At 43.1% G+C, this 26479-nt stretch overlaps 1 protein-coding gene across 4 annotated transcripts in view; it reads right to left on the bottom strand.

Moving 5' to 3' along the window:
- The window catches only part of LOC133474135 (leucine-rich repeat-containing protein 49), a 73195-nt gene that overhangs the window by 7910 nt on the left and 38806 nt on the right, over positions 1-26479 (bottom strand). For all 4 annotated transcript variants that reach the window (XM_061765493.1, XM_061765491.1, XM_061765492.1 and 1 more), the window contains exons 11-16: positions 20307-20454; positions 11199-11282; positions 8155-8345; positions 7746-7841; positions 711-939; positions 454-639 (exon numbers count right to left, since the gene is read on the bottom strand). In XM_061765493.1, coding sequence (XP_061621477.1) covers positions 454-639; positions 711-939; positions 7746-7841; positions 8155-8345; positions 11199-11282; positions 20307-20454 — 934 coding nt within the window. The remainder of the gene's footprint in view (positions 1-453; positions 640-710; positions 940-7745; positions 7842-8154; positions 8346-11198; positions 11283-20306; positions 20455-26479) is intronic.

The raw sequence follows: 26479 nt of genomic DNA, 5'->3' as shown, positions 1-26479 counted from the left end.
TTCTCCATAAGACTGTTCAGTATAAAGTAAAATAAAACAAAAATAATAATTAAAAAAAGGAACAAAAGAAAACTTTTTGGGTAAATTATTACATGAAAACAAACTAAATAAAATAAAACGCCTCCAAAATGTGGTCTATTCCCATCATTTTCCTGTAACGCAATTCTGTATAAACTGTAGACTATAAAGTAAAGCAATACAATGAAATAAAACAAAAGAAAGGTCTTCGAAAGATATTTTGACACTGTGACATTAATGTAAAATTTTAAGTGTTTCTGAGAGTGTCAAGCCAAACAAATCAAGAACTCTATTTGTACTGGGCAAATCAAATAAAATGAAATTGAATCAAATTTGTTTTTTTAAGGATTTTTTTTTTTAAATATTTGTGTCGTATTGGATCTCACCAGCTCACCAGTGGCATGGTGTACATAATGTTCCGCCGTGTGGACTGACCTCCTGGCCGTTGATTCTCTGCAGGTTAAAGTGGTGTAGGCGGTAGATGACAAAGGAGCGCCACAGTGCCAGGCCCACCACCGGGTTGCCCTGCGGGTGGACGGTCAGCTGATCCAGACGCCGAACCTGAGCAAGGGCGGCCAGCTGCGGCAGGCGGCTGATGTTGGCTTCCAGGAAAATGAGATGCTGTACATAAAAATGACATGTTGCACATTCTGTGTTGCATAATTATTCTAAATTTAATCCTCTGTTCTCACCACCAGATTGGGGAACTTGACCCTGATCCTCGGCAGCATCGGTACAATGGCGTCAAAGTGGATGTAGCGGAAGGCGATAACGGTGACTGCACCAGCCGTCTGCACCCCCCACCCCCTCTCCAGCGCGTCCAGGGCGCCGAGGCCGAATAAGCGCAGGGTGTCGCTGTCCAGCTCAGCCAGATGACTCTCGGACAGCGACAGGCTCGTCACGCTCCCTGCCTCCGTGAGCCTGAAACGTACAAAAAGCACATGAATTTACATTTATTCCAATTCAACACTACAAAGTTTCAACACTATGAGTTCTGACTGTGTGAACCATGTGGAAACGTTCTGACTGTAGCAAAGAAAAACAATAAAATAAAGACAGCAGTTTCAATTTGAATCCAGTTCCATCACTGGAAAGAAGAAAAAAAGCTATAAAAAAAATAAAACAAATACAACAAATAACAAACTAAAATCAGAGGGTTTTTTTCTTATAATTATAAATGTTCTGTAAAAAGGTAAACAAAGCAAAGCTAACATTGGAAAATCAAATGAAATAAAAAAATGTAAATTAAATAAAATGTCTTTTCCCAGCTTTTTCAAATATTTCTGGTCTGTATGAACCAAAGAAAATGAAAAATAAAAATACTATATGAATATGTATATATACACCGGTATACACACACACACACACACACACACAGTGGGTACGGAAAGTATTCAGACCCCCTTACATTTTTCACTCTTTGTTATATTGCAGCCATTTGCTAAAATCATTTAAGTAAATTTTTTTCCCTCATCAATTTACACACAGCACCCCATATTGACAGAAAAACATCTGGAATTGTTGAAATTTCTGCAGATTTCTTAAAAAAAGAAAAACTGAAATATCACACAGCCATAAGTATTCAGATCCTTTGCTGTGACACTCATATATTTGACTCAGGTGCTGTCCATTTCTTCTGATCATCCTTGAGATGGTTCTACACCTTCATTGGAGTCCAGCTGTGTTTGATTATACTGATTGGACTTGATTAGGAAAGCCACACACCTGTCGAAAGAAGACCTTACAGCTCACAGTGCATGTCAGAGCAAATGAGAATCATGAGGTCAAAGGAACTGCCTGAAAAGCTCAGAGTCAGAATTGTGGCAAGGCACAGATCTGGTCCGACTGCACTTAAGGTTCCTAAGATCACAGTGGCCTCCATTATCCTTAAATGGAAGCCGTTTGGGAGGACCAGAACTCTTCCTAGAGCTGGGTGTCCGGCCAAATAGAGCAATCGGGGGAAAAGAGCCTTGGTGAGAGAGGAAAAGAAGAACCCAAAGATCACTGTGGCTGAGCTCCAGAGATGCAGTCGGGTGATGGGAAAAAGTTCTAGAAAGTCAACCATCACTGCAGCCCTCCACCAGTCGAATATTTTCCATACCCACTGTGTGTGTATAGTGGGTATGTATATATATATATATATATATATATATATAGGCTGGCAACTGGTTCGGGGTGTACCCCGCCTCCTGCCCAATGATAGCTGGGATAGGCTCCAGCGCGACCCTAGTGAGGAGAAGCGGTTTGAAGATGGATATATATATATATATATATATATATACATATACACACACTTACATACATACAGTATATATATCCATCCATCCATTTTCTGAGCCGCTTCTCCTCACTTGGGTCGCGGGCGTGCTGGAGCCTATCCCAGCTATCATCGGGCAGGAGGCGGGGTACACCCTGAACTGGTTGCCAGCCAATCGCAGGGCACATACAAACAAACAACCATTCGCACCTACGGGCAATTTAGAGTTGTCAATTAACCTACCATGCATGTTTTTGGGATGTGGGAGGAAACCGGAGTGCCCGGAGAAAACCCACGCAGGCACGGGGAGAACATGCAAACTCAACACAGGCGGGGCCAGGGATTGAACCCCGGTCTTCAGAACTGTGAGGCAGATGCTCTAACCAGTCGTCCACCGTGCCGCCACAGTATATATAAACATGCATATTTCATTTTGAGAATTTAAATATTCAAACCTAATTTTAAAAAGAAAGTTTTGTTATTAATTTTTTTTAATACAGCACTACTACAATACAAGCTTTTGGAAGCAGAATCATAGATGGAACAGAGCTGGAACGCCGCCTCTGTCTGAGTCTTCCACACAAGGGGTGTAAAGATTAAGACCTGACACACACTGCCCTGTTGTATCGAAATCAATTGTAGCTGTCCGACAAGCATTTTATATGTCACACCAGAGGCCGCTCTGACATCTTCTAATTATCTGTTGGGAGGATGACGCATCGCTGTGTGAAGCGTGTACAGTTGCGGCAATATTCTATGTACAAGGCAAAGGCAGAAAAAAGCCGGATCTTTGACAGTTTGGAAATGGGGAGTAACCAGTGGCCTGGTTAAGCTTGGGGCTTGAAACCTTGCCAACTCTCTGTTTATGTGTCATGCATAGCAGAAGCGGCGTCTTGCCATCCGTAATGCGGCACATCAGTGGGAGGGCATTGTCGCCGTCTGCATGGAGCTGCTGCCGCCGTCAGCAACGACAAACAGCACCAAAGAAGAAGTCAACCCAGAGAACAGCCCCTATACATACATCTAGAAAATCACAATATGAGGTGCTACAATCTATGGACATAAATATTGGGACACACCATTAAAGGGGAAATATTTTGTAAAAAGTGACACTTTTTTTGAATTGTTGGCTACAGATAGCTCTCTGGAGTGCCTGCCCTAGTTGCCAAAATGTATCTGTGAGCTAGCTGTTTTGAATTTTGCTGGATCATGACAACACAATTGGGCCAATTTACATAATATTGCTCCCACACCGAGTTTCTCTGCCTAAGACTTAGAAGCTAGGCTGGGCAAAGGTCCACCATTTTCAAGTGTTGGCTGGACTACACTGAAACACTATGTGATGTCAAAGTCAAAAGCTAAGCAGAGTTGCATTGAGTTTGTTGGAAACTCAGATACTTCTTACTTCTTAGATACTTTGTCGACAAGGGGGCTCAAGTGTATTTGCGTTTGGTGATGTCTCTGCTGCATGCACCACGTGCACAGATCCACATACTAATGGACAAAGCGGCTTGTTAATGAAGTGCTGCCTCCACCAGTGAAAATACAATCAAATCTCATTGGGTACTCGTTTTTTTGGGGGTCACAATCTGGGCTAGTAGTAGCCGCAAGCTTAGCCCAAGGTCTGCCCCCAGCTGCCATAGTAACAAAAGCTGCACTCAGCATTAGCGTAGAGGAGTCGGTGAGCAGTGGCTTTTAACATGAGACAGAAAAAAACGAGTAATTCCAATTAAAGTGTTACATGCCTGACGTTTCCTTTAAACTGTGGGGGGGAAAAATGCATATTACTCCTTTAAATTGTGAAATATATTACACATCACATTTTAATTTTAGAGAAAAATGCAGAATGTCTTCTTTAACTCAATTAATCGTGTTTTAGTGTGGTGTTGTAGTGAACAGCAGTGCATAATAGAAAGTTTTGTACAAGTGCGGTCTTGCTTGTGTGTTTCTGTTCACATATTTCAAATAATAAGGGATGCAACATCAACAAGCACACACAAAACAGCCCACCCAATTACACTCAGCAGGAAGCCGTAAAAAGACAGCAGGGAAAGTCGCACTTAGATCAACCTACCGTTGAGAGAACATGTCACTGTTACACTTTGGATGGAAATCAATTAAAATCCATCATCATCACACTTAATCCCACAGGAGATCATCTGGCAATTTAAACCCTCCCTAAGACGTGTACACAGTATGTGTACACTTGGGTTCTTTAATACTCGCATTAGTGCTGATACAACAGCATTACAAAGTGCCATTTGCTATTTAACCATGTTAAAAACTGACACACGTGTCAGATATAGCTATTAGGCTACTTCCGATAGCTTTAGCGGAATCCTTTAGCTTTTTCTTTGCTTTTTTCTCTTGCAGTAATGGCAAAGACGACCTTGTGAAAATTACAATAGAACCAGAAATGAAACTTGGTACAGTGGTACACGATCCTGGCTACTGGTTATAATATGGCTAATAAAAAGAAAGTAGAGGATAGAAAAAGTCTATGCACACGCCATTAAAGGCTGAGAAAGTTTTGTTTTATTTTTGTTTTAATTGATTTCAATATAACAGTGGAAGACTAATTTTATGTGTGTATGTATGACAGTTAAAAATGTTACCTAAAATTTCTCACTGTACTTTCTTCAAAGTTTTCAAAGGCTTTATGACGGCCACAGTTTTGACTTTGGAACACATTTTTATTGAATTTTCCTCTGGAAAAAACTGTATTCTCTAACTTCTAAGACAGTTGAAAATGTTACAGAACGTTATTTGAAATAGATATTAGGTACCAGTTTGCAATTTACTAGAGGACACACACACACAAGCCCACCCACAGCAGATCCAGATGTCCCCCTGCCTGGATGAGTTGCCGGGAATCGGTTTCTATCACGGAGGGTGACAAACGTGCCCTCTGTGGTGTACTTCCTGGGAATTCCCACGGAGACGATATGTGATGTCGTGCGAGACATCAACAACCAGGAGACAATTTCATCCGTTATCCGGGGGAGCTATTGCTGTTTGTTTGTGTTTGCGTGCGTGGGAATGACGGTTTCACCTTTCTAAAAGGCTAATGAATGACACGCTCGGCCTGAGGGGGAAGATAAAATATAGCTTTGGGGACATACAATTGAAGAAAAGGTGACACCAGGGCCAGCTCATGGGAGAGATTTGTCACTATTGCCTTTCAGGGCCATTTTTTCTGTCCCAGTGCCGTGTTTGAAACTCTTAATGATATTTTGCATGCCTCCTCGTAACTCATCCTCTTTGCACCAGAGATTACATAAGACCGTCGATGCAGAAGACTGATGGGAACAGGATGCGTGCATCCATGATGGATGTTTGCATATACTGGATCTGTAAATCGAACACATGTTCATATTTCTAGAATAATAAAAAATAATTATAAAACATTTCAATTGAATACAAATTAGATTAAGTGATGGTCAAAGTTTCTCTTACTTTGGCTTTCCTAACATGCTTTTATATTTGAATAATAATGTTGATAATGATAATAAAAAACAAAATACAAATAATTAAAATATAATTAAATCAGCGGCACAGTGTACAACTGGTTAGAGCGTCTGCCTCACAGTTCTGAGGACCGGGGTTCAATCCCCGGCCCCGCCTGTGTGGAGTTTGCATGTTCTCCCCATGCCTGTGTTGGTTTTCTCTGGGTACTCCAGTTTCCTCCCGCATCCCAAAAAAAAACATGCATGGTAGGTTAATTGAAGACTCTAAATTGCCCGTAGGTGTGAATGTGAGTGTGAATGGTTGTTTGTTTGTATATGCCCTGCGATTGGCTGGCAACCAGTTCAGGGTGTACCTCGCCTCCTGCCCGTTGAAAGCTGGGATACGCTCCAGAGCTCCCACGACCCTTGTGAGGATAAGCGGCTCAGAAAATGGATGGATAGATGGATAATTAAATCACAGTTCTGAGGACTCGGGTTCAAATCCGGCCTCACCTGTGCGGAGTTTGCCCCTGTGCCTGCGTGGGTTTTCTCCCACGTCCCAAAAACATGCATGGTAGGTTACCGAAATTTCTCGTGTATAATGCGCACCCATGTATAATATGCACCCCCAAAGTTGACCTCAAAATTCTGGAAAACCCTTCTATATAAATCAATAAGTCAATATTCTACTGTATAATGCATTTTTACAATGCATGATTTTCCTTCCACCCGTATGATCAAAACATGAAGTATTATCTGTAGTTTGTTAGTTTTTTCAGAGAATTATTTTGAAGTTAAGCACTTTATTTGAACACGTAATACTTTATTTACTTGCTCTTATTTTGAAATCCATAGCCTACTTTTATTTAGTAAATGAGAAACACAACTGTGTGTTTTTTTTATATGTTTGATTACCCAGGCAGAATTTGTAAATTGGGTACAATTCTTTAAAGAAAACATGAAGTGCCAGGCGAAACAGATTTAATTTATTCAAATTAAACTGTCAAGCATTTCAGAAAAGCATTATCATTAAGCAAAACATAGCCATAAAGAAATTATTGATGGTTGTTGTTCAGTCATCAGTCGTATTTAAAAAAATAATCCATCCATCCATATTTCACAAATTCTGCCAGGGTATGTCAATTTATGAGCACAACTGTACATATATGCAGTCATATGTACGTACCCATGTCATATCAGAATCAAAGTGTAGGCTCCACTTTTTTCATAACCTCTAGGTGTCCATAAACCCTTGTATAATGTGCACTATTGACTTTTTACAATTTTTTGGGGAAAAAATACACGAGAAATTACGGTAATTGAAGACAATAAAGTGCTCGTAGGTGTGAAAGTGAGTGCGAATGGTTGTTTGTTTATATGTGCTCTGCGATTGGTTGGCGACCGGTTCAGGGTGTACCCCGCCTCTCGCTGGGATAGGCTCCAGCACGCCCATGACCCTAATGAGGATAAGAAGTATGGAAAATGAATGAATGAAAAAAATAATGAGGACAAAATGGGCATCCTGATTTTAAATGCTCAAGTCTGGTCTTTGGGTCTTCTAACAAACATTCATATTTCTGGAATGATTATTAATTCATTCATCTTCCGTACCGCTTATCCTCACTAGGGTCATGGGCGTGCTGGAGCCTATCCCAGCTGACTCTGGGCGAGAGGCGGGGTACAACCTGAACTGGTCGCCACCCAATCACAGGGCACATATAAACAAACAACCATTGGCACTCACATTCGGACCTATGGGCAATTTAGAGTCTTCAACTAACCTACCATGCATGTTTTTGGGATGTGGGATGAAACCGGAGTACCTGGAGAAAACCCACGCAGGCATGGGGAGAACATGCAAACTCTACACTGGCGGGGCTGGATTTGAACCCTGGTCCTCAGAACTGTGAGGCACATGTGCTAACCAGTCGGCCTTGGTGCCGCCTCTGGAATGATTAAAAAATGATAAAATGACACAAATTTAAATTAAATCATGATTTAAAAGAAGTGAAAGCTTGCCTTACTTTGGATCTCGAGGGCTGTTTGGACGGCTGTTGGTGCGGAACCGGCTATCCGGTCCACTTGTCACTCGTTCTGGTCCAAAACCCGGACTGACCCGTCTAATGTAGGACATCAGACAAACTCGTTATTTCATATGAAGTGGGGTAAACACAAGTGTGTAAAGTTAAATCAATCCATATGCACAAACTTGTGTTTTGTACTCTTCTCTATACCAACATCAGAGTAGTAATGAGTGAGGATAAGCATATGACTGAATTTCCCTGCTTGACTGAAGACAAAATGAATGGTCCATTAATCAATTATTGGAATTTTAGGTTCCACAGAAAGAAAACTCAAATAGGGCCATTCGTGAATAGGGAACCATAAAATGGCAGGGGTTCTCTATTTTCCGTACTGCTACCTCAGACCCACCGTGGCTCGTCCGGCGAAGGCTCCTGAGCCAGGCCGTTGGTCTGTGTGGGGCAGTGGGCAGGGCTGTTCTCTGGGCTGACTTCTTCTTTGGCGCTGTTTGTTGTTGATGACGGCGGCAGCAGCTCCATGCAGGCGGCGACAACGCCCTCCCACTGATGTGCCGCATTACGGATGGCAAGACGCCGCTTCTCCTATGCATGACACAAATAGAAAGAGAGTTGGCAAGCTTAACCACAAAGGACATTCAGCTGTCTGCCTTAGATCTCAGTCAAAAGCTACCTAATAGCTTCTGCACACTGTAAATTCACCTCTGTGACAGCCTTACACAATAGTGTTTCACATACAGTATTAACAAGCTCCCGTGTGGAATGTACCACTCCCCCGCTGACAAGGTTAGTCGTTAGAGTAAATCCGAGCGAATCATGTGTATTCTTGACAGTGGCTGCAGTGAAGCATTTAAAGTGACACAACGGATGGATGGATGGATGGATGGATGGATGGATGGATGGACGGATGGATGGATGGATGGACGGATGGACAGATGGATGAATGAATTATAGAAACCTTCTGGTTGGATGGATGATAAATGAAGTTTGGATGAATTGATAAAGTTTGGATAGATGGAAGAAAGGATAAGGTTTGATGGATGGATGGATAGATGGCTGGCTGCAAGGTTGACATTGGGTCATGAAACCTCTTAGCCAATGTGGCTGAACAGTAAAAAATTTCCTCGCCACGCTTGTGTTTAGTTAGCCATAACATCATCTGTTTATGTGGTGAAAACCTTAGCCACACTAAGCCAGTCCTCGTCACTGGGAACCAAACCGATAAGCTTTAATGATGTGGGCCCAATTAAAACTACCTAGTCATCAATCAGGAGTAGGGCTGAACGACTTGGGAAAATACCAAGGTTTTTTTTTTCTCTTTACAATAAATATTGCGATTGCGATTTAGCATGCGACTTTTCATGAGGAAGTTTGTTATCTTCAGCATTATTCACTAATCACAAGAAATTAATTATTTTATAGTATGACCAACACAACACTGGATATAGCCAACAAATAAACATTCTCCTAAATATAATATAGAGTATATAATAATAATAAACTATTTCCTGTAGGCCAGGCCTATATGTTATGAAATGAAAAAAAAAAAATAATTTTTACTATTGAATTGTAAAAAGAAAAACCTTCTATCACGGTAGAATATTGACTTATTGATTTAACTTCCCTGCTACCCTAGTGAGGATAAGAAGTTGAAGATGAATGAATGAATGAATGAATGAATGATTTAACTTCATGCCTTGCAAAAATGTAATACTGTGTAATGATACTCTTGTCATTAGCACTGCTGTCAGTGTCAGCCGAGTATAGAGATAAAGTGGAGAGTGACACGTGTGATACTTTTCATCACCAAGATGTAATCATAAAAGTGCTAAAAGCATATTTTGTTAGTTTTTCCAAAGAATTATTCTGAAGTTAAGCACTTTATTTGAATCCTTCTTTAATTTACTTACTCATGTTTTGAAATTCACAGCCCTATTTTTATTTCGTAAATTATAAAACACACAGTTGTGCTCATGTTTGATTACCCAGGCAGAATTTGTAAGATGGGTACAATTCTTTAAAGAAAACATGAAGGACCAGGCGAAACACATTTAATTTTATTATAATGGGATTCAAATTAAACGGTCGAGCATTTCAGAAAAGCATTATCATTAAACAAAACATAACCATCAAGAAATTAATGATGGTTGTTGTTCAGTCATCATTCATTCCTCTTCCGTTCCGCTTATCCTCACTAGGGTCACAGGCGTGCAGTCATATTTATAAAAAAAAATAAAAATTAAAAAATTAAAAACTAGTTCACAAATTCTGCCAGGGTATGTAAACGTATAAGCACAACGGTACATATATGCAGTCATACGTACCCCTGTCATATTGGAATGAAAGTGTAGGCTACACCTTTTTTTATAACCACTAGGTGGCGGTGGCATTTTGGAATGAACGTGTACAGCATTTTCATAACCTCTAGATGGCGGCATACATTCATAAAATGTGAAAGTTTCTTTTCCATTTGCCTCTATACCTATGTATAATGCGCACTATTGACTTTTGACAATCTTTTGGGGAAAAAATGTGCATTATACACGAGAAATTACGCTACATGTTAATCAACGCTCTTATTAATTAAAATAAAAGTGTTGAGATGATTCACTTGTTATTTTATAATCCACAAGAAGGATCTTAAGGACTTTATATAGAATCTCAATTTCAAACTTTTTAGGTGAAGATAAGCATTACATTCTAAATATTTAAATATTAGTAGACTAACTTTAGTTGTCAGACAATTGTAACAGATTTCAAAAGTACAACAAAGTGGTCTAAATTACTTGGAGGGCGTGACTTGCCTTGAGCCTCCAAATGACTAGCTAGTTATGCCCTGTTTCGAGCCAGCGCTGCCACCGCTCGACATGACAGCCAAAGTGGCATTAGCGGCTCGTGCATTGATGACGAAGGCAGCTAGCTAGCTGTGAGAACTAATGTGAATTGCAGGACGCATTGACCATCAACACTTCAAACGTACGTTGCGCTAATAAATATGCATGCTTCAGTTCGGTGACAAGTGACAACAGGTCTTGTCTTCCCCAATGTGCCACTCCCTGCAGCTAGGAAATCCTGTGAGCCTGACTGCTTAGCTTGCAGCGGCGTGACACCGGATTGAGGCATTTTACGAAGTGGGGGGGAAAAACTAAACCACTACCAGCGTTCACAAAAGGCAGAATGAGGAAGGGATAGATACATGCATAGAAAAGGATTGGTGGTCGATGGCTTGTTAGAAAAGGTTGATGGATAGATAACAGATGGATGATGGATGAGTGATGGATAAGTTTTGGGTAGACTGATACAGAGATGGATAGAAAAGTTTTGGATGGCTGGATAGATAAAATAGTTGGCTAGACAGACTGATCCTAGAACAGGCTATTTCGGTTTCCATTGTTTCCTATGGGGATTTTAGTTTAACTGTACAATATAAAGAGGTACCTTGTGAATGGTCTGCTTGTGACTCTCCTTCTTCTTCTCCTCCTCTTTCCGGGCCTGCACACCAGCCATGCGCCGATCCTCGTCCTTTAAAAAAAAATTAAAATAACGGCAGCAAGGTCAGGAGTCTTCCTTGCTGCAACATCTAAATAATACACCAGATTAAAGAACCACAAAAAAAGAGATGTTGCTGCTAAGTTGGGTCAGGGTCAGTCAGAATTGGACCACATGCTGCAGTAGGAGAGAGGCTCTGACGCCAGCCAGCCATCATCATCATCATCATCATCACAGGATTATCGGTCTAGATTTTCAGTCTGGGATTAACGCAGCCCAGTTGTTGAGGATAGCCGAGGCACCCAGAATGCAATGCTGCTGAGCTGTGACAGTCTGTGACAGCCTGAGACGACACAGTGTCAAGGGGGTGGATCTCTGCCAGTCAGGCACTATTAAGATATGAGGCTGCCGCCCTGCTTCACAAAAGAAAAATAAAAGCAAGCCTGTAGGTTGTTTTGTGACATTGATCAATATATTATTGATTTCAGAGGAAGCAATTTTGTAACACAAACAATACTGTCCTTGTTTGGGTAACCCCACTGGTTACTTTCTGCCTGTGTCTCATTTTAGGCTGCATGGATTGCCTCCCGGCGGCACGGTGGCCGACTGGTTAGAGCATCAGCCTGACGGTTCTGAGGACCGGGGTTCAATCCCCGGCCCCGCCTGTGTGGAGTTTGCATGTTCTCCCCGTGCCTGCGTGGGTTTTCTCCGGGCACTCCGGTTTCCTCCCACATCCCAAAAAACATGCATGAATTGGAGAATCTGAATTGCCCGAAGGTGTTAATGCGAGTGCAAATGGTTGTTTGTTTGTATGTGCCCTGCTATTGGCTGGCAACCAGTTCAGGGTGTACCCCGCCTCCTGCCCGATGATAGCTGGGATAGGCTCCAGCGATAAGCGACTCATAAAATGGATGGATGGATGTCTTTATGTCTCAAAAGTGTTCTCTGTCAATTGACTGTCTGTTGTCGTACTAGAGCGGCTCCAACTACCGGAGACAAATTCCTTGTGTGTTTTTTGGACATACTTGGCAAATAAAGATGATTCTGATTCTGATGGATTGCCTCCCAGAGTGGCTATTTAGATATAGGACGCGGTCCACCCTCACAGATCTTCATTTAAAGTCCCACTTAAGTAATTTTCCTGTTTTGTTTCTCAAGACATTAAATATGTTTGACGATAAGTGCTAAAAACCTGCGAATACTGACAACAATATAGTACTGAATTGTTGAGTTTATAGCTTAAAACTTCTTCACCATCTCAGCTGGCCGGTTTTATGGGGGGGGGGCTAAAAACTACCCCTGTGACTGAAACCAGGCCGGGGCATATACTTTCTGGCATGAGTCCCTTCCCCCACTATATAAACTCAAAACACACTTATTCCAGGCAGTGGCTATTTGGCAGAATTGCCAGTACAGCGTGCAGTTAGTCATCAAACTATGCCCACGACTCAAAAAAATATGTCTTCCCTGAAGTGTACTGTGTTGTGTGTTATTTGGGCTACAGTGTCTCTGCCGTATGACCCCACGCGTGTTGCATAACGAGGACTGCCGCCCCATGCCCCCTTGCCAGCTTTCCAGCTGTTAAAGTAGCCGCCAGAGTTCCAGCACAACGTCGTTAGGGTCGTCAGCCTCAGTTGTTGGCCGTGACGTCATGGGGCGACGGGGAGGTGGGGGTTTATCCAGACGGACCGCTATACATCACACTGCTATGACCGCATATGATACACTCTTCGGTGAACACATCAGCACAATTAACGGCCTGCTGAATTTCAACGAAGGAAAAGCAGAGGAAATTTTCTTGGCAGCACGGCTGCGCGTCATTACACTGGGGCTCAGAGGCTGCCACTCTGCAGCCCGTGAGAGCGTGTGCAAAGTGCGTCCACTGGGTATTCTCAATGAAATACGTGCCTTTTCTTGAGAAGACACATATTTGATTGACAGCTGAAAGTTCTGGGGTGGCTGAGTTTTCAGAGCATTCAGCGACACGCTCAGAGGGTCAGGAAACTGAGAGAACATCTCCATTCTTGACCTTATTGAAGCCTGATTTCACATGCGATTTTTTTAATTCATTCAAATTTGTACAACTTGTTAACATTACTCTTCTCTGTGGTGTGTCAAATTTACAAACCATTTTTTTGGTGACTTTGGGGGGACTTTAAGAAACCTCCACAAGATCTCTCCATAGAGTTGAGGTCGGGATGATTACTTCCCATCACACCCATAATAGCTAAAGCTTCAATGGTGTATTGCAGCATGGCTTGGGTGGATAAATGCATTTTAATGGATGGACAGGGAGGGACCAGACAAAACACGGCTCAAAGACCCCTAATGATGACGACAAACAATGGACTTCGTTTTCCCTTGCCTGGACGCGGGCCACCGGGGCCCCCCACTGGAGCCAGGCCTGGTGGTGGGGCTCGAAGGCGAGCGCCTGGTGGCCGGGCCTGCACCCATGGGGCCCGGCCGGGCACAGCCCCGAAAGGGTAACGTGGGTCCCCCTTCCCATGGGCTCACCACCTGTGGGAGGGGCCATAGGGGTCGGGTGCAGAGTGAGCTGGGCGGTGGCCGAAGGCGGGGACCTTGGCGATCCGATCCCCGGCTACAGAAGCTGGCTCTAGGGACGTGGAATGTCACCTCTCTGGCAGGGAAGGAGCCTGAGCTGGTGTGTGAGGTCGAGAAGTTCCGACTCGATATAGTCGGACTCGCCTCCACACACACCTTGGGCTCTGGTACCAGTCCTCTCGAGAGGGGTTGGACTATCTTCCACTCTGGAGTTGCCCATGGTGAGAGGCGCCGAGCAGGTGTGGGTATACTTATTGCCCCCCGGCTCGGCGCCTGTACGTTGGGGTTCACCCCGGTGGACGAGAGGGTAGCCTCCCTCCGCCTTCGGGTGGGGGGACGGGTCCTGACTGTTGTTTGTGCCTATGCACCAAACAGCAGTTCAGAGTACCCACCCTTTTTGGAGTCCTTGGAGGGGGTGCTGGAGAGCGCTCCCGCGGGGACTCCATTGTTCTGTTGGGGGACTTCAATGCTCACGTGGGCAATGACAGTGAGACCTGGAAGGGCGCGATTGGGAGGAACGGCCCCCCCGATCAGAACCCGAGCGGTGTTCTGTTATTGGACTTCTGTGCTCGTCACGGATTGTCCATAACGAACACCATGTTCAAGCATAAGGGTGTCCACACATGCACTTGGCACCAGGACACCCTAGGTCGCAGTTCGATGATCGACTTTGTGGTCGTGTCATCGGACTTGTGGCCGCATGTCTTGGACACTCGGGTGAAGAGAGGGGCGGAGCTGTCAACTGATCACCACCTGGTGGTGAGTTGGCTCCGATGGTGGGGGAAGATGCCGGTCCGACGTGGCAGGCCCAAACGTATTGTGAGGGTCTGCTGGGAACGTCTGGCAGAATCCCCTGTCAGAAGGAGTTTCAACTCCCACCTCCGACAGAACTTTGCTCATGTTCCGGGGGAGGCGGGGGACATGAGGTGAGGGATGCCGTCAAGCTTAAGAAGGAGTCCTATCGGGCCTTTTTGGCCTGTGGGACTCCTGAGGCAGCTGATGGATACCGGCTGGCCAAGGGGAATACAGCTCTGGTGGTCTATTCAGGGGTGCTGGAGAGGAGGGTCCGTCGGGAAGTCGAATCTCAGATTCAGGAGGAGCAGTGTGGTTTTCGTCCTGGCCGTGGAACAGTGGACCAGCTCTACACCCTCGGCAGGGTCCTCGAGGGTGCATGGGAGTTCGCCCAACCAGTCTACATTTGTTTTGTGGACTTGAAGAAGGCGTTCGACCGTGTCCCTCGGGGAGTCCTGTGGAGAGTGCTTCGGGAGTATGGGGTACCGAACCCCCTGATACGGGCTGTTCGGTCCCTGTACGACCGGAGTCAGAGTTTGGTCCGCATATCCGGCAGTAAGTCGGACTCGTTCCCGGTGAGGGTTGGACTCCGCCAAGGCTGCCCTTTGTCGCCGATTCTGTTCATAACTTTTATGGACAGAATTTCTAGGCGCAGCCGAGGCGTAGAGGGGGTCCGGTTTGGTGGCATCAGTATTGCATCTCTGCTTTTTGCAGATGATGTGGTTCTGTTGGCTTCATCAAGCCGTGACCTCCAACTCTCATTGGAGCAGTTCGCACCCGAGTGTGAAGCGGCTGGGATGAGAATCAGCACCTCCAAATCTGAGACCATGGTCCTCAGTCGGAAAAGGGTGGCATGCCATCTCCAGGTCGGGGATGAGATCCTGCCCCAAGTGGAGGAATTCAAGTATCTTGGGGTCTTGTTCACGAGTGAGGGAAGAATGGAACGGGAGATCGACAGGCGGATCGGTGCAGCGTCTGCAGTGATGCGGACTTTGTATCGGTCCGTTGTGGTAAAGAAGAGCTAAACCGAAAGGCGAAGCTCTCAATTTACCGGTCGATCTTCGTTCCTACCCTCACCTATGGTCATGAGCTGTGGGTCGTGACCGAAAGAACAAGATCCCGGATACAAGCGGCCGAAATGAGTTTCCTCCGCAGGGTGTCTGGGCTCTCCCTTAGAGATAGGGTGAGAAGCTCGGTCATCCGGGAGGATCTCAGAGTAGCTCCTCCGCATTGAGAGGAGCCAGATGAGGTGGCTGGGGCATCTGATTCGGATGCCTCCCGGACGCCTCCCTGGTGAGGTGTTCCGGGCATGTCCCACCGGGAGGAGACCCCGGGGGACGACCCAGGACACGCTGGGAGACTACATCCTTCGGCTGGCCTGGGAACGCCTCGGGATCCCCCCGGAAGAGCTGGATGAAGTGGCTGGGGAGAGGGAAGTCTGAGCGTCCCTGCTGAAGCTACTGCCCTCGCGACCCACCCCGGATAAGCGGTAGAGAATGGATGGATGGATGGATGGATAGATAGGATTTGGCTGGCTAAGATGGACGCTAGATAACGATTGGATCGATGCAGTGATAGATAAGGCTTGATGGATGATGGCTGGAGGGTTGGATAAGGTATTGATGGATGAGTGGATAATGGATACGCTTTGTGTGGATGAAGGACATGTGAATGGATGGATGATGGATAAGATTTGACTGGATAGCTAGACAAGGTTTGAATGGATGATGACTATGTTTTGGATGGATTGAAGAAAGGACAAGGTTTGAGTGATGGATGGATGCATGGATGGATAACATTTTTATGGATATATAGATAAATTATCAGTTTGAACAGTTCTTCTCTTAAGTTGATGCATTTCCATGAAGAAACTTTACTGAATATACCTACTTAAGCTATGAGAATTATCAAACCTGTGTGAGATACTGAAGATATTGGTGACAGACAGGAGAAAAAAAGCGGCGAAACCTCTACCGAAACACAAAAACTGAAATATAAATTAAAATTAAATCTTATATGCATAATAAATTCAAACATAGTGTATATTGACGGCAAGTCAACAGTTTCTATGTGTACTGTAGTTACATCACCCTGACGACATTTTAGCTCAAACTGGATTGGTTCATATGGCATTTGGATCGGATCCAGATCGGATCTCTTTCTAATCTGTTTGAAACTGTATCGGTTTGATTTCTGCATTCACACCTGACCAAACTAACCGCACCAAGAGGGGAAAATGAATTAGAGCTAAATTACAATGGACTAAGGGGTGCAAATGTGAAAGGACCACGATTTACAACACGCCACTGTCCCCTGTTCTGAATGGAGCTGAAAACATAACGTTTCAGTGTAAACTCTCCTTTCCCACTCACTTTTTAATCACTGCTGCTGGCTATGATTCAACAGTAGCATTTACATTTAAAGTCAAACGTGTATCAACGTGCCGGGGACAAATTCTATCTCGGCTAATCCGATCACATTACAACTGACACCAAGACTGCGGATTCACTGAAATTGGACCGGTTGGTGAGGATTCAAAGGGGCCGTACAGGGGTCATGAATTTCTTCAACCTCTTCACCAATAACTCAACCCAAAACAGTCAAAGGTTTTGCTACATTGGCAAAAGTTTTGCTACATCGGCAGTAGGCTATGTTACAAAGAAAAGATGAATGGCACTTTTTGGAGATTCCTACAAAAGAAAAGTAAAAGAGGCCTTTTAAGCAGTATTAAAGAGGTACACATAGAGGAAGGCAGAAAGTAGTTTTAAGCAAATGAAGGAAGGATGAACATTTTTAAAAATGGTCTGAGAATAGGAAGGAAGGAAGGTCCAAAGGTGGAAGCACGTCAAGAAGGAAAGAAGAAAAGCAGGTCTGAGGTGGAAGGAATGAGTCAAGAAAGAAGCAAAGCAAAGCAAAACAAATGTATTTATATAGAGCATTTCATACACAAGGTAACTCAATGTGCTTTACATGATTAAAGGCATTTTAAAACAAAGAAAAAAAACACCTTATAAATATTTAATACAAAGAGAAAACAAATAAAATAAAATTAAAATTAAAACAGCGTACAGTGCAAGAAATATCATTTAAAAGTGGAAATGCTCTAAAAAGCATGGGGGAAAAGGAGAGTTTTTGACCTGGACTTAAGAAACATGCACACTTGGGGCTGACGTCACTTCTGTTGGCAACTTATTCCCTTTGTGTGCAGCATAATAGTTAAATGCTGCTTCACCATGTTTGCTTTGGACTCTGTGCTCCACTATTTGACCTGAGTCTGTCAATCTCAGAGCCCTACTGGGTTTATATTCCATTAGCATTTCATTCATGTATTCAGGACCTAAACCGTTTAGTGATTTAGAGAACAGTAGCAGAACTTTCAAATCTATTCTCAAGATGACTGGAAGCCAGTGTAAGGACTTTAGAATTGGTAATACGCTCTGACCTCTTTGTTCTGGTCAAAACCCGAACTGAAGAAAGGCAAAAAGGAAAAAGGTAGTAGGCAAGGAAGGCCCTCAGAATGGAGAGAATAAATTGGGAGGTCTGAGTTGAAAGGAATAAGGAAAGGAAGGAGGTTTAAATAAAGGAACGATGTAAAGATGTATGAATAACGAGTGGGTCTGAGGGAAGAAAGGCAGGAAGAAGGAAGAAAGGCAGAAACGTAGATTTAAGGGACAGAAAGAAGGATGTAAGTACGTGTGAATAACAAGCGGATCTGAGGGAAGAAAGCCAGGAAGAAAAGGAAATGCGAAGGAAGAGGGTCTCAGGAAGAAAAGATAGCAGGAAAAAAAGGGTCTTGGGAGAAGGAAGGCAGAAAAGTAAATTTAGGTCAAGGAAGGGAACGGTTAGGGATGCATGAACAAAAGCAGGTCTGAGCCAAATAAGGCAGAAAGGAAAGAAGGGAGGAAGGAAGAAAGAAGGGAATTAAGGAAGGCAGAAGAGTACATGTATGTTTAAGCGAAGCAGGGATGTAGGGATGCATGAATAACTTTTACTTTTTCACGGCACTGTGTATAAATAGAATACAGAAGTTAATATTCTAGAATTCCTGCCATAAAGTACAAACGCTGGATGCCAGGAAATGACCTCCACTAAGCCATAAATAAAACACAAAGTCTGTGATGTCGGCGACAACTTTTGAACGCGCCGCAACAAAGACATAAAAGATATAAATGGACTCTGACAGCCCTTTCTGAAGGCTCGCTGGCTTCGGCTACAACGTCTGACAGTTTCATCTCACTGAAGAATGCCTGGATGATTACTTTAGAAGACTCAATGCGGAGTCAGAACATCTCTAGTAATGCATATACACTACCCTCCAAAAGTATTGGAACAAGGAGGTCAATGTTTGGTGTAGAAGAACTACATTTGGATTTGAAATCAAAAGATGACTATGACATGAACAGTTAAACTTTGATTTCCAGCTATTTCCATCTGAATTGGATACATAACTTGGAAGATAGCACCTTTTGTCTGGACCCCCCTGTTACGTATATGAGCAAAAGTGCTGTCTCCCAAGGCTCTGTCCTTGGTCCATTTCTATTTTTAATCCACGTCCTCCCTCTTGGCCACTTCTTTGAAAAATGTAACATTCATTTCTACTGTTACACGTATCGTGTGACACCCAGCTCTATCTGTTTAGCCAACCTACTTCCACCCTACCACCAATGTTTCTCACCCACTGTCTATACGAAGTCCAATCATGGCTTCACATTAACTTTCTAAAACTTAACAGTGAAAAAAACGGAAATTCTCCTCATTGGCACCAAATGCTCCCTCTCAAAACCCAGCACTTTTGCCAACAGATGTGCAACTCCTCAGTTCGCTCCACCTTACAGGTTTAAAGTCTGGCTGTCATCCGCAGTATCACTTTCTCATTTCAGCGACAAATTAACTCCATCACTTGGTCTGTCTACTTCCCGCAACATCCCCCGTCTCCGGCCATCCCTCACAACACTTCCACTCTAAATCATATACTAGTCACATCCCGTCTTGATTACTACAGCTCGTTTCTCACTGGCCTACCAAAAAAAATATGTTCGTACATTCCAAAAGTCTGTTGCCCGCATTCTGACAAAATCCACTCATACAAGTCATATCACACCTGTCCTACAATAACTTCACTGGCTACCCATTACATACCGCATTTCAAGATCCTCCTCCTCATATTCAAAGCCATCAATAACCTCACCCGTAAGTATCTCACCAACCTCTTCCACATTACCAGACCCACCCGTTCTTTTAGGTCATCCTCCTCCTTTAACTTGTTCCACCTCCCGTCAAGTGCCTTTAGCCGTTACGTCCCCTACCTTTGGAACACTCATCCATCTGAAAAACTATACAAAATATAAATAGTGCTGAACCCTCCCCTTACTTTTGGATTTTGCCTGTGAAGACACAATTTCTACACATTTGTAAACAACCTGAAAACCAGAGAGCTGTCTGTGGGTGAAAAATAAGCAACTGCAAAGCTGAGAGACAAAGATGAAAAGTCAATCACTCTGCCAAGTGGAAGTGGGAGGCTTTGGACTGGCCAAGCAAGCAGTAAATGGATTATGTTAACCTGCAGAAACGAGTTTTGCATCTGGAGGAAACAGTAAGTGAGGTAATATTGCTGAGGGGCTTATTGTATAAAGTACTTGTTTCATTTCATCCAGCATACCAAACACACAAAACGATTGAGCGAGAGAGAGCAATGAGGCTTACCGTAATGCGCTTCATGTCCAGCTGTCTGAGGTGAAGCACACAGCGCAGGACAGCCTGCTTGTACCATGTCTTCAGGGCTACAGGGTTCCCATCCAGGGTGAGCTCGGAAAGGGAGAGTGACTCCCCGGAGCAGCCTAGCTGGTGGAGACTACACCAGAACATCAAAAACAAGATCAAAAAGTTCATTAGAGCGCGGTAACATTTCCTGATTTCATTTATTATGAAAGCTTTAGTCAGGGCTTTTGTTGGGAAAAAGGAGTCGAGAGATGAAAACATCTGAGGGTCTTTCTGGCATTACGAGAGAAGGTAACAACGTTTTATCATACTTCAACAAAACTAATTTAAAAACAAAAATCACATTATTAAAAAAAGGGAGGATTAATTTCAGATGATAACAAACATCATAGTAAATGGTGCAATGTCTGTCATCCTAGAATGCAAAAGAATGAAAGAAATATCGCAAGGAATATGTTGTCATTTTATACAAGTTGTTATATTTCGAGAAATAAAAAGTCAACATTTTAAAAGTCATTACAAATTCTATTAAGTCATTACAAATTATATTAATAATTTTTTATAATAAAAAATTATAAAATGAGAAAAACATTTTATTTTCTTTAGGAAAATAACATGATATTACGAGAAAAAAGGGGGAATATTACATTGGCAATTATTAATGATTAATATGATTAAACCGTTGTGAATAAAAGCCGGAATTTTACAAAAATAAAGTCAGAATATCAGAACAAAAAAAATAAATATGAGAAAAAATAATTTTACAAGAATAAAGTCAGAATATAATGAGGAAAATAGTCACAATCTGGTATATGTGCAACCTACTTCTGCATTCCTCCCGGTTCGGGTGAATGGCGAGGGAGACAGTTTCAAAGCAACCAAAGGAAATTTCAATGTCTACAATGTCTTTTTATAAGACAAGATGTCACAATAGAGCCATCAAAGATTACAATACTCGATGTTTAGTCTTCGTTTATGTTTACAGATATCATATCATATTTGTATAAGTAAATGATATACATGTATTTAACTTTTTTTTTTTCCGAAGACACCAGCCAAAAAGAAAATACAATTTTATCAAGTAATCATGTAATCAAACTGTAGTCATGCTCATTAGAGTAGCATACACAGGAAGTCAGCTTTCCTGTTTTCAGTGTTGGTCATGTGACTTTCCGCATTTTGCGGATTATACAAGAACAAATTCGTAATATTATGAGGACACTAGTCAAAACATTATGAGAAAAACATTTTTACAACAAAACAAAATTGTAAGACTAAAGTCAGAACATTAGAAAAAAGTCAGAATTCTACAAGAATAAAGTCGTAGTATTACAGAAAAAAATATTAATAATAATATAATAATAATGTAACTTAATGAGTATAAAACAAGAATAAAGTTGGGATGTTACAAGGAAAAAAAGTTGGAATACGATAACGAAAATGTAATTGCAACTATCAGTGAATTTAAGTTCATTATAATATTACTCTGCATGCAATTTTCCTGACGAATTTAATACTTATATGGTTTACTCTGCCCTCTGTTGTTTTATTTGAAGGTTGCATTGATGTAATAGGGAGTTTGCCAATTAGTTGAAGAAAGCAATAATTGAGCATGAGCTGCTAGTTTAAAGAAAGAAACGAGAGATTGAGCAGTTAGCCAGATCTTCATTTTTTCCTTACTCCTAAATTCCAGTCCAGAAGGCAAAACGGTATGTGACCATGATTGTGTATTTTATGTTAGTGAGCTCTGTCACATCTTATACTAGAAACATTTTGAAAGCTAATAATTATGGTTCATGGCTCGTTAAAAATGTTAGAAGAAATAGCGTCCTTCTGGCGCATGTACAGTAATAATTACACAGTATGTAATTGTATATGTGTTACAGTTATTCACTGTAAAATGTTGTTCACCAACGGTGGATGTATTAAGAATAACATTTGTTGAGTATTGGTTGACTTATCAAGTCTTTCTGAACCATAACAAAAGTTGCAATACTAAAATAAATAAATAATAAATAAAATACAGAATTGTAAGACATTAATATTCTGTACACATTTCAAAATTATTCTTGTATCTTTATTATATTTCTAGTCACTTTTCTGGCTCTCATACCCCTTTGTACGTTTACAACTAAATGTAGAGTATTATTTTTTTTAAATAAAATCTTACACAATCCTCGTAAGAATCCAGTCACGTTTAATATAAATAGTGGAGAGTTGAATGCACCGTCACATATCGGCCGACTGTGATCAGTTCACTCGACGACTGTGTATCTGTTTGTCCAAGTTGTCAAAACTGCCATGAATCAGCAAAAACTGTACATAATACCTCACGGAATTGCAACAGTGTAGTGCTACGGCTTCAGTGAATTAAATCCCACATTTCATGCACTGCGCTAAACAACAACTAATGACGAATGTGTATCAGACCATCAGGATCGATCACAGCAAAGAGGGTGTTTTCCACAATTGAAAGCTCTCTGCACTGATTGAAAGCACCTCACTCAATTGTTTGCATTCATAATCAGAGGGGAGAGATTCCTCGCAGGAATTAGTCACCATGATGGAATCGGCTAGAGGCTGCGTGGATGGTACCAAGATGTTTTGTGGGGCATGGTTGAAAAGGCTAGCAACTTCAATGCAACAAAAGCTGTACTGTACAGTGGGTACGGAAAGTATTCAGACTCCCTTAAATTTTTCACTCTTTGTTATATTGCAGCGCTTTGCTAAAATTATGTTTCATTTTTTTCATCATTAATGTACACACATCACCCCATATTGACAGAAAAAAACCGGAACTGTTGAAATTTTTGCAGATTTATTAAAAAGGAAAAACTGAAATATCACACAACCATACGTATTCCGACCCTTTGCTTTAGAGATGGAAATATGTTGACTGGTGCCAGCAGTGTACTAGCTAGATGGAAAGAATACTTCGAGGAGTTGATGAATGAGGAAAATGAGAGAGAAGGGAGAGTAGAAGAGGCAAGTGTGGTGGAAGTGGCAATGATTAGTGAGGGGGAAGTTAGAAAGGCATTAAAGAGGATGAAAAATGGAAAGGCAGTTGGTCCTGATGACATTCCTGTGGAGGTATGGAAGCATCTAGGAGAGGTTGCTGTGGAGTTTTTGACCAGCTTGTTAAATAGAATTCTAGTGTGTGAGAAGATGCCTGAGGAATGGAGGAAAAGTGTGCTGGTGCCCATTTTTAAGAACAAAGGTGATGTGCAGAGCTGTGGGAACTATAGAGGAATAAAGTTGATGAGTCACACCCATACTCTTTATGGGAAAGAGTAGTGGAGGCTAGACTCAGGACACAAGTGAGTATTTGCGAGCAACAGTATGGTTTCATGCGTAGAAAGAGTACCACAGATGCCTTATTTGCCTTGAGGATGTTGATGGAAAAGTACAGAGAAGGTCAGAAGGAGCTGCATTGTGTTTTTGTAGATCTAGAGAATGTGTGTGTGTGTCTGTCTGTCTATCTGTCTGTGCATGTGCATGACTGTGTGTGTGTGTGTCTGTGTGTGTGAGCCACAGGCTACTGTGTAGGTGTAATGCAAAAAAAATAACAGGTTCGCATAACCTATTTGGATGACAGTTAATGGACAACGACATCATAACTTGCAGAAGGACCAACGGAAGCATTCGTTCCCACGGCTGAGATTCTAGCCTGTTGGATTGGATCACTGAGAAACTCCATGTGGGAGTAAGCAAGAGACAAAACATGGTGGTAGCTTTTAAAGAAAATATGTTATGCTTTTATTCACCATTTAAAAGAGTTCACAGGTGTCTTAATAATATATAATACCCTATTTTTTCTCTGGCTTTCTTGTGACACTTAATTCTGGAGTGGGGTGGGGAGCTACATTGTGTCTTTGTAGATGTAGAGAAAGCCTATGACAGAGTACCCAGAGAGGTGGTACTGCATGCGGAAGTCTGGATTGGCAGAGAAGTATGTTAGAATAATACAGGACATGCACGAGGGGGTGGCGCGGTGTACAACTGGTTAGAGCGTCAGCCTCACAGTTCTGAGGACCGGGGTCCAATCCCCGGCCCCGCCTGTGTGGAGTTTGCATGTTCTCCCCGTGCCTGTGTGGGTTGTCTCCCACATCCCAAAAACATGCATTAATTGGAGACTCTAAATTGCCCGTAGGTGTGAATGTGAGTGCGAATGGTTGTTTGTTTGTATGTGCACTGCGATTGGCTGGCAACCAGTTCAGGGTCTACCCCGCCTCCTGCCCGATGATAGCTGGGATAGGCTCCAGCACGTCCGCGACCCTAGTGAGGAGAAGCGGCTCAGTAAATGGATGGATGGATGGATGTATGAGGGCAGCAGAACAGCGGTGAGGTGTGCTGTAGGTGTGACAGACGAATTTAAGATGGAGGTGGGACTGCATCAGGGATCAGCCCTGAGCCCCTTCCTGTTTGCAGTGGTGATGGATAGGCTGACAGATGAGGTTAGACTGGAATACCCGTGGACCATGATGTTTGCAGATGACATTGTGATATGCAGTGAAAGCAGGGAGCAGGTGGAAGATGGCAAGATGGCGCCTACCAGTGTGGTCGCCTCGGTTACGTGCTCTCTAGTATTGTTTTTGTGTTTTTCGTTCAAGACATTACACGACTCACTTACACAAAGGGAGACTTGCTAAGCATCAAGGCGGCTACTCCGGACTTTCTTTCACCAGCTTTCGCAAATCCGCTCAGTTTTTTCCCCGAGTTACTCACCGGAGCAGCGACCGCGGTCCTCGGCGCATGAAAACGGAGGCGACGCCACAGAGAGAAGGGAGCCGGCATCCAGCTGAAACTCCGCAAGAGAGGATACAGATTGGCGTTCCCTTCGATCCACCTCGCGAATGTACGCTCCCTACCCAATAAAATGGACGAGCTTCATCTCCTAATAAAGACCAGTAAAGACTTTGGACGTTCCGCCGCCATGTGCTGTACGGAGACCCGGCTTTGCGACGCTGTACCCGATGGCGCCGTCATGCTTCCCGGCTTCCATCTTCACCGAGCAGACCGCGACATGGAATCATCGGGGAAAACAAAAGGCGGCGGGATATGCTTCTATATCAACGAAAAATGGTGTACGGACGTCAGCACACACTGCAACCCTGCATTTGGAGTCGCTGTTTTTGAACTGTAAGCCATTCTACTCGCCGCGTGAGTTTGCATCGTTCATTCTGGCTGGCGCCTGTATTCCGCCTCAAGCTAACACGAACGCCGCACTGCTAACACTCGGCGAACAAGTCAACGAAATTGGAAAAAAAACACCCGGACTCACCCTTCATTATTCTCGGGGACTTTAACAAAGCTAAACTCAACCACGAACTCCCTAAATACAAGCAGCACATTGACTGTCCTACCAGGGAAAATAACATTTTGGACCACTGCTATACTACGCTAAAAAACGCGTGCTATACCTCGTGCCGCCCTGGGCTCATCTGATCACTGCTTAATTCACTTAATACCGACGTACAGGCAAGAACATAAATGAAACAGTGAAAAAGTGGACCAATGAAGCAAAGATGGAACTTCAAAGCTGTTTAGACTGCACAGACTGGAGTGTCTTTGAAAATTCAGCTGGCAGCCTGGATGAATATACGGACACTGTCACATCCTATATCAGTTTCTGTGAAGAGGTTTGTGTACCAACAAAGTCATTTCGCACTTTCAACAACAACAAGCCGTGGTTCACTGCTAAACTAAGCTAAGCCAAGCTAAGGAGGACGCATATCAGAGCGGGGACAGGGCCCTGTATAATCGAGCTAGAAACCAGCTGACTAAAGAAATTAACATTGCTAAGTGAAACTATGCAGCAAAGTTGGAAAAACAGTTTAACTACTCTAAATCAGTCTGGCATGCATTTCAATCGCTGACTAATTACAAGCGACGATCCCCCCAAGCTGAGAACAATAGCACACTAGCCAATGACTTGAATACCTTCTACTGCAGATTTGAAAAGGACACTTTTCACCCCACACCCACCAAGCCGCACCACCGACCACTATCACACCACCGACTTCTGCGTTAACCATCCGCGAACAGGATGTGAGGCGCATCTTCAAACAACAAAAGATTAGCAAAGCAGCAGGCCCAGACCATGTGTCCCCATCCTGCCTCAAAGTCTGCGCGGACCAGCTCGCGCCAGTCTTTACTCA

This window comes from Phyllopteryx taeniolatus, chromosome 2 (genome assembly GCF_024500385.1).
Source record: "Phyllopteryx taeniolatus isolate TA_2022b chromosome 2, UOR_Ptae_1.2, whole genome shotgun sequence".
NCBI lineage: Eukaryota > Metazoa > Chordata > Actinopteri > Syngnathiformes > Syngnathidae > Phyllopteryx > Phyllopteryx taeniolatus.
This window is presented reverse-complemented; position numbering and strand designations above follow the sequence as displayed.